A 14,831-nucleotide genomic window follows, 5' to 3' on the forward strand; every position below is an offset into this window, starting at 1 on the left:
TACTTGCTGAAATAATCTCTTTTCACTTATAGAAAGAACTTGCTTCCTCTCTTCCTCCAAATATCCATCCCAATGACGCTTTGAGAAAGGCCTGCCCTCACCATTCTATCTCCCCTCTACTTTCATTCCAGCACTCCATAGCTCTCATAATCAAATTCATTTTTCCCCACAGCACTTATCACTAATTGGCGTATTATTATTATTTTGTATTTGCTTACCAGTTGATTGCCTGTGACCCACATTAGAGTGCAAGTGCCATGAAGATAGGGACTTTACCTGTTTTATTCACTACTGAGTTCACTACCTGCAGTGACTAGAACAGAGCTTGGCACATAAGATGCTCTTTTAATGAATAAGGTTAAAGAAGAGTTGTGTGTAGGAAGGAACTGGTCAAAGAGGATGCTGGGAAGTTGGGAGAGATTGTGGAGAGTTTTCAAGGAACTCAGACTTTATTCCATAGAAGGGGAATTATGCAAGGCTTTTGAGCAGACTACCCTGAACAACTCTGTGTTCTATCAGAACGGGCCCAGGTCTGACAATCTCTCTCTCAGACAGGCACCTGAGGAAATTCTCTGGACAAGATAATAAAGCCAGCGCTGCAGCCAAGGGATGACATTCCTGTATCTGTCCTTTTATATATATAGTACAGCAGAGAGTAATTATAGTAGCCACATTAGAAGAAAATTATATTCTGGATTAAGTATAGCTATATATCACTATAATTAGTAGGCAGCCCAATCCTCAATGCATGCTTTCTCATAAATAGCACTGATTCAGAAAGATCCATGATGGCATACGATAAGTGAAAGAAGCCAGCAATGTACAGACCACAGACTCAAGGAAGATTACCCAGGGCTTCACTACAAAAATCTCTATTCCTATTTTACCAACCACTTCATATCCCACTTCCATTTTCAACACATAGTTTCTTCTTGTTCTAATTATGCCCAATAAAAATGACTTACAATTTTCAGACACTTGGACAAAAACTGTCATGATATTGAATGGGTATATAGGACCAGACCAAGGCATACTTGATGTCTGGATAATACGTGCATTCTATACATGTATGTTTGATAAAAAGAGGTGGGGGCCTCAGGGCTACGAGGATCCCATGCTCCTGCCTCTGTTCTTTTCATTATTACCTACCAGTAGTAACAGGAGTCAGTCTCTGTCACCCTCCAAATTGAGGGCAGGTCTCAATGAGTGAAGGATCCTAAGGAGCTACAAATGGTAGAGATTACGGACACTATCTCTTCAAAGACAGCTGGTGCAAGCCTATTATGTGCTAGACATTATGTGAAACAGGTGACATCCTTTCTTTGTCCTGGGCCATTTCCTGGGTTCCCAACATGCGTACTACCTTCTCCAGTCTTAGAAGCTTTATATTAGGGGTGCCTGGGTGGCTCAGTCAGTTAAGCATCTTGGTTTCAGCTCAGATCATGATCTCATGGTCCTGGGATTGAGCCCCACATCGGGCTCTGTGCTCAGTGCAGAGTCTGTTTCAGATTATTTCTCCCTCCCCTTCTGGCCTGCCCCGCTTATATACTCTCTCTTTCAGATAAATAAAAATCTTTAAATTACAAAAAAAAAAAAAAAAAGAAGCAGCTTTACATGAGACATTCTCTTCACCAGACTGCAAAAAGAAGTGGGACAATGAAGCAGTCTAATAAAGAATCAGAAGTGGAAACCCAGTAGCCCGTTTCTGACTTTCTGGTTCCAGTTCTTTCTGAGGGGCCCAACCACACTTCATTCCCTGTCGATGGATTTCTATGTGATCTAATAACCCCCTTGGAGTGGATGTCTGTCTTTTCCCCCCCAAGAAATAGATGGGGTGTTCATCTTTCTCCTCATGCTATTAGTTGCTTGAGTGTTATAGGTGTTGTGTATAACCTTTAATTCATGTGACTGGCCTATCACATACATAGGCCTTCCACACACTAGACATTTCTGCTACCCACTAATTTATTTGGCAACATGGACTGCTGAAGGCATTTCCCTTCAGATGAACCTACTCAGTTCCACTTATGGTTCCCAGAGCCAATTAGTTCTGGAACAGGTATCTGAATCTACCTACTCTCACATATCCCAAAACACCCATTTCAAGTACAAGTTCCCATTGGTAAGAAAAACTAATCTCTTGTTGGAATCAAAGATTCAGAGGACAGGTGGAGGAGCATGCGACGCTTGATCTTGGGTCAAGAGTTTGAGCCCCACATTGGTCTCAGAGATTACTTAAGGAAATTTTTAAAAATTATTTTACAAAAAAGATTTAGAGGGTAAAAGGAAACAGGAGGATCTTTATTTATGGAATCTTTATTTATGGTTGTGAGCAGAAATAGATCCACAGGAAAAAAAAAAAATATCAATAGATAACATCAAATGGTCACTAAGGGTAGCTGGCAACGCAGAAAACTGGCAAAAAGGTGATCATATCATGAGTCCTGATAAATCAAGTACCTACAATGCACAATAGATATGTATGAGGCACTCAATACATATTTGCTAAGTAAATAATTGGAGCACTAAATGAATTAATGGTTTAAGCACAGAAAAGAACACAAGGTTAGCAATCTGAAGCCTGAGTTCTTATTTTAGCTCTATCTCTGGTAGTTGTGTAGCTTTAGGTAAGACCATTTCTCTTCCTCTCCATTTTCCTAATGTGTAAAATAGAATAATAACACCTATTCTGCCTACTGCACAGGAGTGTATACAAGTATATACGAAACAAAATTAAAAAATATGAAGATAGTTTATAAACTGTCAGCACTAAACAAATATAAAGCATAAAAGATCAGAAGGGATTAACAATGAGGAGAAAAGACAATGATGCTAGATGCGATCTTGGTAGAAATGGGATGAGAAAAATCAAGGGAGATGTTTTAAATGTTTCAACTCCCTAGAGCACTTTTCAATCAAAGACAATTCCTGAGTTAGAAGTTCAAATACACAAAGGTACTTTAGGAAATAATAAGGTATGATTATTGCTGCCGTGGCTCATCAGACCATTCCTCTAAGTAAAGAGCAATGGGGAGGTAGGATAACAGGCTGACTAAGCAGCTCAGAAAAAGCCTCATATCTAGCAGACCCTCAGTAATTGTTCTGGTGAAAGGAAATACATATTTCAAAACAGCTTTAGAAATAAAGCAATAATTGGGGCACCTGGGTGGCTCAGTGGTTGAGTGCCTACCTTTGGCTCAGGTCGTGATCCCGGGGCCCTGGGACTGAGTCCCACATCAGGCTCCCCATAGGGAGCCTGCTTCTCCCTCTGCCTATGTTTCTGCCTCTCTCTCTGTGTCTCTAATGAATAAATAAATATTTTTTTAAAAATAGAAATAAAACAATAACTAATTGCACCAGATGCATTAAGCAGTGCTAACTAACTAACTAACTAACTAACTAAGAACCAGAAGTGAAATATCCACAGAACTACTTTAGGAATCTGAATCTGAATCTAAAATATTGTTTACTCACTAAAAAGGTTAAAAGAGAATGAACAATCTTCGGAACATATAAATAGAATCGCTGTTAAATATCTAGCTCTATTAAAAAGTCAAATTACCTGTTTGTAGACATGATCCTAAATGCAGAAAATCCTAAAAATTCCATAAAACAATTGTTAGAATTGATAAGTGAATTCAGCAAAATTGCAGGATACAAAATCAACACCCCCAAATCAGTTGCATTTCTATACACTAACAATGAGCAATCCAAAGAGAAAATAAAGAAAATAATTCCACTGACAAAGCATCAAAAAGAATAAACTTAACCAAGGAGGCAAAAAAACCTGTACACTGAACACTACAAAACACTGCTGGTGCCGGTGGCTCAGATGGTTAAGCGTCTGCCTTCAGCTCAGATCATGACCTTGGGGTCCTGGGATGGAGCCCCACATAAAGCTTCCTGCTCAGTGAGGAGGCTGCTTCTCCCTGTGCCTCTGCCCTTCTCCTCAACCTGTGCCCTCTCTCTCGGTCTCTCAAATAAATCTTTAAAAAAAACCAAAACACTAAACCCACAAAGGAAAAAGAAAAAAAAATGTCCAAAAATAATTAAAACAAAACAAACACTGATGGAAGAAACTAAGAAAAACACAAATAAATGGAAAAATATCCATGTTTGTGGACTGGGAGACTAATATAGCTAAGACGTCAATACCACACAAAGTAATCCATAGACCTGAGGCAATCCTATCAAAATCCCAATAGTATTTTTTGTAGAAATTAAAAAATCCATCCTAAAATTCATCTGGAATCTCAAGGGGCCACAAATAGTCAAAATAATCTTGAAAAAGAAGAACAAAGTTAGGGGACTGATATTTTCTGATTCTAAAACTTACTACAAAGGTAGAGTAATCAAAAGAGTGTGGTATGAGCATAAACACAGATGTACAGACCAATGGAATAGACAGCCAGAACTAAACCCTCACATATATCATCATTAAATGATTTCAACAATGCTGCAAGACCAGTAAGTAGGGAAAGGACAGTTCTTTTAAAAAACTGGTACTGGGAAAACTATAGAATCACATGCAAAAAAAAAAAAAAAAAAAAAATGAAGTTGGAGCCACTTCATATACAAAAAAAAAAAAAAAAAATTAAAATGGATCAAAGACCTAAATGTACAAGTTAAAACTATAAAGTCCGGGACACCTGGGTGGCTCAATAGCTGAGCGTCTGCCTTTGGCTCAGATCATGATCCCAAAGTCCCAGGATTGAGTCCTGTGTCAGGCTCCCCAGAGGAAGCCTGCTTCTCCCTCTGCCTATGTCTCTGCCTCTCTCTCTGTGTCTCTCATGAATAAATAAATAAACTCTTTAACAACAAAAAAAAACAAACAAAACTATAAAACTCTTAGAAGAAAACAGAGGGTGAAAGATTCATGACATTAAATTTGACAATGGTTTCTTGAGTATGACATTGAAAGCATAGGAAACAGGAAAAAATAGGTAAGTTGGACTTCAACAAAATTAACATTTTTGTGCATCAAAACACACAATCACAAGAATGTACTTAACACTACTGTGAAAAGCCACTTAAAAGTGGCTAACATGGTAAATTTCAGTGTATTTTTTAAAAATGTAAATCTGGAATAAAAACAGGACACTACGGGGATCCCTGGGTGGCTCAGCGGTTTGGCACCTGCCTTTGGCCCAGGACCCAATCCTGGAGTCCCTAGATCGAGTCCCACGTTGGGCTCTCGGCCTGGAGCCTGCTTCTCCCTCCTCCTGTGTCTCTGACTCACTCTCTCTCTCTCTATCATAAATAAGTAATAAACAAACAAACAAACAAATAAATAAATCTTTAAAAAAAAACAAAAAACACAGGACACTATTGGGGCAGCCCAAGTGGCTCAGAGGTTTAGCGCCACCTTCAGCCTTGGGCCTGATCCTGGAGACCCGGAATTGAGTCCCACGTCGGGGTCCCCTGCATGGGGCCTGCTTCTCCCTCTGCCTGTGTCTCTGCCTCCCTCTCTCTGAGTCTCTCATGAATAAATAAAATCTTAAAAAAAAAAAAAAACAAAAAACAGGACACTATCAACAGAGTAAGGCAATTCACAGAATGGAAAAAAATATTTGCAAGAAGTCAGGTATCTAATCAAGGATTGGTACCTAGAATATACAGCAAACTTCTTGAACCTAGGGTCTACTCAGACCCAGTCTCTGACCACAAAGCCTCTGTTTTTAAGCATCAGCCCCTCGTAGCTGACATGCACTGGGCTGTACTGTATGTCACCCCGGTGCTCAGAGTTTTATATGCATCCTCATCTTAACAACCTTATGAGGTAGATGCTTATGATTCCTCTTTTACAAATAGGGAAACAGATTCAGAGAAGTTAGTAATTAGACTAAGTTCCACAGTGAGGAGGTGGCTGAGCTGAGATCAGAACCTGGGCAATAGGGGCAGCCCCGGTGGCGCAGCGGTTTGGCGCCGCCTGCAGCCCGGGGCATGATCCTGGAGACCCGGGGTCGAATCCCGCATCGGGCTCCCTGCATGGAGCCTGCTTCTCCCTCTGCCTGTGTCTCTGCCTCTCTCTCTGTGTTGCTCATGAATAAATAAATAAAATATTTAAAAAAAAAAAAAAAAAAAAAAAAAAGAACCTGGGCAATAGGGATCCCTGGGTGGCGCAGCAGTTTGGCGCCTGCCTTTGGCCCAGGGCGCGATCCTGGAGACCCTGGATCGAATCCCACGTCGGGCTCCAGGTGCATGGAGCCTGCTTCTCCCTCTGCCTATGTCTCTGCCTCTCTCTCTCTCTCTGTGTGACTATCATAAATAAATAAAAATTTAAAAAAAATAAAAAATAAAAAGAACCTGGGCAATATGTCTCACAGTCAGGTTCTTAACTCTACTGCCTCCCCAAATCCCTCTGTAACCACCTGACATAATACTATCTAGCACTACAAATGAGCATTATAAGATGGTGGCAAAAATGGAAAGATGCTTAAGACAAAGTAAAAAAAATAGGAGAAAAACATACATAGATTTTTATTGCATCTAGGTAAAACTGCATCTGAAAACAGCTGGTAGAAAATACGTGTCCCAACAGTACAGATCCTGGTAAAGTAGTGTGGTTATGGGTTACCTCTCTTTTGTACATTTCAATAACGAGGTTATAAATAGTGGAAACTTTCCTTTTCCCTCTTTAAATCAAGTCCTCAGACCTCTACGAAGAAGGCTCTAGAAACATTAGCATGAAAAGTAAAAGCATGTCCAAGCAATGTGTTCATAAATAAGCAATCCACTGCAGGATGGGTCTGGCACTGCCTCTGGGAGGGTGCTGGTCTAAATCTGGCAATGCTGAAGGTTTGCAGAGGTCTCTGGAAGCAATGCTTGAAGTAGGTAGGGGCTTTTGTAAATTTATATTTCTTTGGTTCACAGGAGAATAGTACCAAACTGAAATAATATCCCCACTATTCTAAATCAGTGTTTTCCACATGCCAATCATTCCTACAATATTGCCACAATTTTATTCCATGTGTTTACAACTGCTAACTTTTTACTTAAAAATTTTTTTAGACTTATGTATATATTTTGAGAAAGAGAGCATGCACAGGGGGAGGGGCAGGAGAGGGAGAAAGAATCTAGAGCAGACTCCCCACTGAGTGAGGAACCTGACACAGGGCTCAGTTCCAGGACCATGAGATCATGACCTGAGCTAAAATCAAGAGTCAATGCATAACTAACTGAGCCACCCAAGCACCTCGTAAAATTTTTCTTAAAATTTGATTTCTTTTTACTTTAAGAAGTTTTACTTAAAAAAAAAAAGTTTTACTTAAAAGGGAACTTTATAACAACTATAAACAGAAAGCCTGCATCCCATGCTTTAAGTAGAAGGTAATGATAAAAATAAATATATAAAAAAGACAAAACAATGCTTTGGCTAGATATAATTTACTGCCTGCTAAAAGCAGTAGTTGGTGGGGTTAGACAGTTTGTTTTCACAGGAGGCAGTTTGAATTTTATTTTAAGTACAGTGGAAAATCACTGAAGGATTTTAAATAGGAAGACACGTGGTCTGATTGGATTTTAACAACCCTCTCTTGGAAATTTTTTTAAAAATGAGAAAAGACACAGAAGAACTGAACAACTAACTGAACAATACCATCATCCACTTTTACCTAAATAACAATCGCCAAACCCTACACCCTAATGGAATCCTTGTGCACTACTGACAGGAGTGTGAAATGATGTAGTCACTATGAAACACAGTACAGTGGTTCCTCAAAAAAAAAAAAAAAAAAAAAATTCAGAACAGATTTACCACATAACCCTGCAACTCCAATTCTGGGTATATACCCAAAGGAATCGAAAGTAGGTTTTGAAACATTTGTACAACTATGCTCATAATGGCATTAATTACTATAGCCAAAAGGTGGAAGGAACCCAAGGTGAACAAATGAATGGATAAGCAAATGTAGTGTGTGCACATAAAAAACTATTACTCAGTCTCACAAGGGAAAGAAGATACCCATGCAATAACATGGATGACTCCTCAGGACACTTTACGAAGTCAAATAAGCCAGTCACAAAAAGACGAACGTGTTATTCCACTTATAGGAGGTACCTAAGGAGTCTAAATCATAGAGACAGAAAGTCATGTGGAATTGTCTAAAGTTTCTAGACATAAAAGATTCCATTTTCCTTTCCAAACTGACGGACTCTTGAACAGAGACAGAAGCAGGAAGTGCGGGGATCCCTGGATGGCTCAGCGGTTTAGCACCTGCCTTCGGCCCAGGGCATGATCCTGGAGACCTGGGATCGAGTCCCACATCAGACTCCCTGCCTGGAGCCTGCTTCTTCCTCTGTCTGTGTCTCTGCCTCTCTCTCTCTCTCTCTCTCTCTCTCTCTCATGAATAAATAAATAAAATCTTAAAAAAAAAAAAAAGCAGGAAGTACTGTACAAGCAGTTGCTCATAACATTTCAATAGAGCAACTGGTATGCGAATCACATGAGGACAGTGAAATTATTACATACCAGTGACAGTTTTACTTGACAGCACTGATAAAATAATCGAGAAGATAGGAATCAGAAGTGGCTCAGCCACTCAGCACCAAACTAGGAGGGTTCTGTCTTCTTTTCATCATCTAACTTATGGAACTACCCCTTTCCTTTTCTCTCAGAAAAAACCCTGGCTTTCCCTAAATGAGTGAGGCAAATCTGTGGTCCCCGAATTACAATTCTGAGATCCCAAATAAAGACCTTTGTTCTTTTTCAGTTTCGCCTCCTTTTCTCAGTTGATGGTAGAATGGTGGTTCCCAGATGCCAGGGAAGGAGAACGAGTAGATAGTGTATAATGGGGACAGCTTCAGTTTTGCAAAATGAAGAATTCTGGAGATGGATGGTGGTGATGATTGCACAACAATCTAAATTCATTTAATGCCAAAGAATTGCACACTTAAAAATGGTTAAGGGGCACTTGGGTGGTGCAGTCGGTTAAGCACCGACTTTTGGTTTCGGCTCAGGTCACAATCTCAGGGTTGTGAGATCAAGCCCCTTATGGGGCTCTGCCCCAGCATAGAGTCTGCTTGATATTCTCTCTCCCTTTGCCCCTCCCATTCATGCGTTTTCTCTCTAAATAAATAAATAAATCTCTACACACACACACACACACACACACACACACACACACACACACAGGTTAAGATGGTGGGTGCCTCGCAGGCTCAGGTGGTCAGGAGTTCAACTCCTGATTTCAGCTCAGGTCCTGATGGGTAGTAAGATCGAGAGCCCTGAATTAGGCTCCAGGCCCAGCAGGGAGTCTGCTTGAGATTCCCTCCTTCTGCCCCTCCCATATACACGCATGCAAGAGCACTCTCTATCTAAAATAAAATAAATATTTAAAAAAAGAATGGAAAAAAAAATAAAAAAAGAATGATTAAGATGGTAGGCACCTGGCTGGCTCAGTTAGAAGAGCACATGACTCCTGATCTTGGGGCCATGAGTTTGAGCCCTACACTGGGTGAACAGATTACTTAATTTATGTTATGGATATTTTACCACAATTTAAAGAAAACAACAGTTACACCAAACCCAAAGCCTATAGATTTTGGCTTGAGTAACTCAGTAAATGATCACCTATTTACTATGAGTAACTCAGTAAATGATCACCTATTTACTAAGATAGGGCAAAATGTGGAAAGAGCAGCTTTGGGTAGAAAAATTAAAAAGTTCTGGGGTGTGTTAAGCTTGATGCAACTTGACAATTAGATGAAGATGTCAAATAGGCAGTTGGATATCTAAATTTGAAGTGTCAAAGAAAAAGTCAGCAATAGAATTACAGATTCGGATAAAAATAAGGATATGAATACTTAATTTGGGGATTATTAGCATGTAAGTAGTATTCAAAACCATAGGACAGGATGAGATTACCTGGAGAGGAGATGGTTAGAGAATAGAAGGGAGTAACAAAACAGCCCTGGAGCACCTCAACATTCAGAGTTAAAGCAGAGGGCAAAAAATCATAATAATGCAGAGAATCAAGCAGTGAGATGAAGGAGATGCTCTAAAAAAAAAAAAAAAAAATCGGATGCCTAGACTCAACCTCAGGAGCTTGGAACTAAGAGGTGAAGGGCAAATAAAATGTCCCAGGGCTAGTTCAACAGTCTGTTGAATAAGAGATGGGAGGGAGTACAACACACAGTAGGGGGAGTGGGAGGAAGGAGAAGAAAAGAATACTTAGATGGTACCACCAGTAAGACTGGGTATGGGATGGTGACTAGATGTGGGATGGAAAGCAGAGGAAAATAAATGACATGCTGGTTTCCTTCTGGCAGGTTATTGTCATTAAAACAAATAATACAAGATAGAAAGATAGAAACAAAGGTCTTGATATTGTTTTTATAGTGGTGTGTGTGTGTGTGTGGAGGAGTGTTGCAGAAGAAAGAATGGTAGTCCTGACAGCCAACATTAGTTAAGCAATTAACTTGTCAGTGCTTTCTATCTATCTTGGGGAATGAGACATCCCCTCACAAGGCACACTGTCATCAAAGACTACAACAACCCTACTTTGAAAATTAAGAAACTGAAGTGAGAAGGGCCCAAAGTGACACAGGTGGTTTGTAGCACAGAGGGCCTCCGAGTCTGATGGACTCTGAGCCAAAGTCTGAGGTACCCGTGGGATACTAGTTAGGGATGTGGGAGTCATCGAGGCAGTTAACATCTTAGGAGGTCACCCAGGGAAAGAATATACAGATCAATAAAGTATTATTCATATACTTGGCTAATTCTTATAATGGTACAATGGGCCTTTTTCTCACCTATAAATGAAGTAATGATTCATTATAGTAATGAAACTATGTGTAAACTGCTTTTCAAGTTTTTGAACACATTATAGTAATGAAGCATTATTTCATTTATAGGGAATGCCCACTGAGGGCAAGGACCTGATCACAATTTTTGTATTCCCACGCTTGTGCTACCTGGAATAAAAAGACCACTCAACAAAAGACTGTTAAAGCACTGAAAAAAAAAAACAAAACAAAATAGAAGCCCAATAACTGGACATTAATAGAAAAATACTACACAATATGAAAATAACCATTTCCTGACCAAACTACAGCATACTTTTCTTCTGTTCCCTCTCTGGGTGGCATGTGGCAAATGCCCTGCCTTTTACTGCACCACAATAATGTCTGTTTTATGAATTGTTCTGTTGTTAGTACTACATAGGACTCCGAGAGACAGGCACTCGTATCCACCCCTGGGCACAGATAAATACTTTCTGGAAAGACAATTTGAAAAAATGTATCAAAAGCCTTAAAGCCCCAACTCAGTAATCTTATTTAGGGATTTATCCAAAGAAAACAGTAAGAAATATGGCAAAAGATTTAGGTTGGAAGTAATAAAAATATCCAACCATAGAAAAATTAGTAAATAAACCATCATACAGCCATAGGGTAGAATATCTTATGCTGTTCTTAAATCAAGTTTTTGAACACTTAAAAATAGAAGATGATTTTGATAAGTATGATGAAAAAAGTAAAATATAAACTAGACCATAGTACGACCATAATTTTGTATCTAAATGGAGATGTAGCTATCTACATATCATTACCTCGAAAAAAGATGGGTACGTACCAAAAGTACTGTAAGAAGTCTCTCTGGTGGAAAGATTACAGGAGATCCTATTATGTTTTTCAGGATTCCTAAAATTTCTGCAAAAAGTACATCTTTATTTCAAAACTCAAAAAAATATGGTAAGTAAAAGCAAGATAGCACTCACCTTCTTTCTTTTTCTAGAAGAATTCCTTGTGGGGTCAGGCTTCTCAAATTCTGCTGACTTTGCCTCTTCCTTCTCCTCTTCCTCATCCGGTATCAGAGAATACTTGGTCCCTCCTGGTTGCATAAAACAATCCTTTGCAAAGTGGCCTGCAGAAGAGAGGTAGAAAAGGTAGGGAGGGGAGAAGCAGCCTCTCTTAGCAGGTGGATCTTCCCCAGAGGCTCCTGAGAGGGGCTAGCTGGTTGAGGAAATATTACTGAGTTCATTCAGAGCAGCTGCTGGATTCAGAACAGATTTTCTGTCTCCTCAAGATGGCATTGCCTACTCAACCACAGCCAGACCAGCAGCTGGTCCTAGAGCTGTGGGAAATACTGGCACCACTCTGGAAATGGCAGAAGAAGCAGGCTTGTGCTGCCTTCCATTAGCAATGGGGCTTAGTAATTTTTAAAGATCTGTTTGGAACTCACTCCTGACATCGAAAGGCTGCTCCAGAGAGCAGGATGCTTAGCAGAGGGAGCCAAGTGGCAGGCCAAGCACTACAGGAATATAGCTCTTAGGCAGCTGGCAAGAAGGCAGCATTCACATCCAAGCTAACACACTGAGAGACAGGCAGTCGCCTAGGGGCACTCAACATTCAGACTGTCAGATCTGGCAAGCGCCTTAGAGATCATCAAATCCAACACTGCATGTGCAGAAGATATAAAGGCCCAGAGCAGAGAAGTAGCTCAAGGTCACAAAGAGAGCAGCAGAGCTAAAACTTACCCCAAGTCTCATGCCTCCCTGCTCTGAGCTCTTCCAGCTGCACCAAAACCAACCACCTTCGCTTGACCTTTGCTGACTAGGCCAAAGTCCATCTCTCATTATGCTTCTCTGCCTCATGTGGTACCTGGTAGACATAAGCTGAAGGTAAGAGGACCTCACCCTCCCTGTGCTTTTAGTGCTATCAAGGGGCCATTGAACAGCTGCTACAAAGCTGGTTTTGTCTAAGCTTGCACAGACCCTGTTTCAGGGGCACAGACAATCCCATGAGATCATCAAAAAGCTATGTGTAAACGGCTTTGCAACTCTGAATCCAGAAGCTGGATGATGCCTGGAAGGGGAATACAGCATACAGTTTTCCAAATATTTGGAATGTTCCCACGATTCCCCTGAGGAGGTATTCTTTCAATTTTATTTTTCCCTTCCTCCCTCTACATTAGTGGTTAGTAGAGGCTTAATCCCCACAACATCAATCAGGGCACAAATATGCTACCAACTGTTGTAGAAAAATCAAGAGAGCAGGGTAAATGCAAGGCAAGGGAGGTGTGACAAATTGAGGTCACTCTGAAAATGAGACGCTGGCAATCCCTCTCATGATAGCTCCAACGAGAAGTCAGGCTGAGAGCACTCTTGAACACCTGAGTAAGACCAGAAGAAACCTGAGCAGGCGGCTAGGCTGTGTTCTTTATTACTAAAAGGCTACTGTATTCAGAAGTCTGAAGTTAAAGAGACAAAGAGAAGCAAGAAAGAGTTTAACTTGGATCCTTGAGGAACATATTTCAAAGTCACTTCAGTTTTGCAGAATAGTAATGGTCCTTAGAGATAAAAGTTTTGGAGTGTTAACCATAATCCAACACTCTCACTCCTCCTGACATAGTACATAGGGATCTTGCCCACACAGGACATCAATAGCGAAGAGGGGAAGCGGGGTGACAGTAGAGTATCCAGCATTCAGAAGAGGACACAGAAAGGGAATGAACTCTGCTAAGAGCCAAGCACGAGTTACAGCATGAGTAGGTGAGGCCATCATTTGACTAAAAAGCAGGGTGAGCCACACCCAAACCAGGTGGCCTCCCCCACCTAGTAAAGGTCCATCACAGGGAGGAAGGACTGGCATGGCAGAGGCTTCACCTTACCTTTACAGCCACACTTCTTGCAGGTGGTGTTCAGGACAGCCTCGAGGGTGATCTTCTGCCCAGTGTAATCCTGGAAGGACCGCCGCCGCCTCTCTTCTTGCCTGTAATGAAAAGGATACCAACTGTTGGCCCTCTCAAGAGATATGGCCAGATATACTAGAAGGTAATGCTGTATGCTGGGTTTTTGTTCTGTCTTTGGCAGGTAGAAGGAAAAGCGTCCTGCATGGGGAGACAAACAGTGAAAGCAGCAACTTGAAACACATTATTTCATTCAGGACAGGCTCTGAATTAATAATCATGAATGAGACAACTTCATCTCACCAATGCACAGAGGATGAAGATACAATTACTCCCCTCGCTAAGCCCCCTGTAACCCTGATGAGGTCACACCCAGGTTTAAGAGACCTTCAAAGACTTCCTAGAACATCAAGTCCAAATTCCTCACTTTGGTACTCAAGGCCTTGCAGAGTCTGTCTCTAACCTGCTTCTCCAGCCCCAACCTTACTTGCACGAGATGCTCTAGCCAAACAGGACTAGTTGAGCTTCTCCAAATGGTTCACTGCCTTTGCTTGCACAGTTCCCTCTCTCTGAAATGCTGCTTCCCCTCTTTCCTCCCACCTCACCACCCCCAAACATTTCAAGGCTCAGTTCAGTCACCACCTCTCCTTTTCTACCAAGCCTTCTCCTGAGCCCCTCAGCCAGAATTTGCCTCTTTGTTCACATTCCTGTAGCATTTCTTAAAAATTCTAAACTTATTACTAAAGTATAATATAATATACGTATAGAAAAGTGTTCATAAGCATATAGCTTGATTGGTTTTAACAATTTGTTTTTTAAAGATTTTATTTTTGTGTGTGTGAGAGAGCAAGAGAACAAGCACAAGACAGGGGGAGGGACAAAGGGGAAGCAGATTCCTCCCCTGAGCAGGGAGTCCGATGCAGGACTTGATCCCAGAACCCTGGAATCATGACCTGAGCTGAAGGCAGACTTTTAATCGACCGAGCCACCCAGGCACTGTGGTTTTCATAATTTAGACATACCCAGGAAACCATCACTCAGATAGGAAACAGAACATTGCCAGCATCTCCAAGGCCCCTCTAGTCATCAGGCCTCCCCCAAGGGTAACCACTATGTTGATTTCTAACAACAGAGATTAGTTATATCAGTTTTTGTAAATTATATCAATAGAATCATAGAGTATGAACCTTCTGTGTCTGGCTTC

The 14,831-nt window shown here is 40.9% G+C and overlaps 1 protein-coding gene across 8 annotated transcripts in view; it reads right to left on the bottom strand.

The window, feature by feature from the left end:
- The window catches only part of ZCCHC17 (zinc finger CCHC-type containing 17), a 63,293-nt gene that overhangs the window by 6,909 nt on the left and 41,553 nt on the right, over nt 1–14,831 (bottom strand). For 4 of the 8 annotated variants that reach the window (XM_072827390.1, XM_072827393.1, XM_072827395.1 and 1 more), the window contains 2 exons: nt 13,610–13,710; nt 11,718–11,863 (listed from right to left, as the gene is read on the bottom strand). In XM_072827390.1, the coding sequence (XP_072683491.1) occupies nt 11,718–11,863; nt 13,610–13,710 (247 nt within the window). Of the gene's footprint in view, nt 1–2,298; nt 2,461–3,562; nt 3,597–11,717; nt 11,864–13,609; nt 13,711–14,831 lie in introns of those variants that run through there. The other 4 variants (XM_072827392.1, XM_072827398.1, XM_072827391.1 and 1 more) reach the window with 2 other exon arrangements.

This window comes from Canis lupus, chromosome 5, assembly GCF_048164855.1.
Source record: "Canis lupus baileyi chromosome 5, mCanLup2.hap1, whole genome shotgun sequence".
Lineage (NCBI taxonomy): Eukaryota > Metazoa > Chordata > Mammalia > Carnivora > Canidae > Canis > Canis lupus.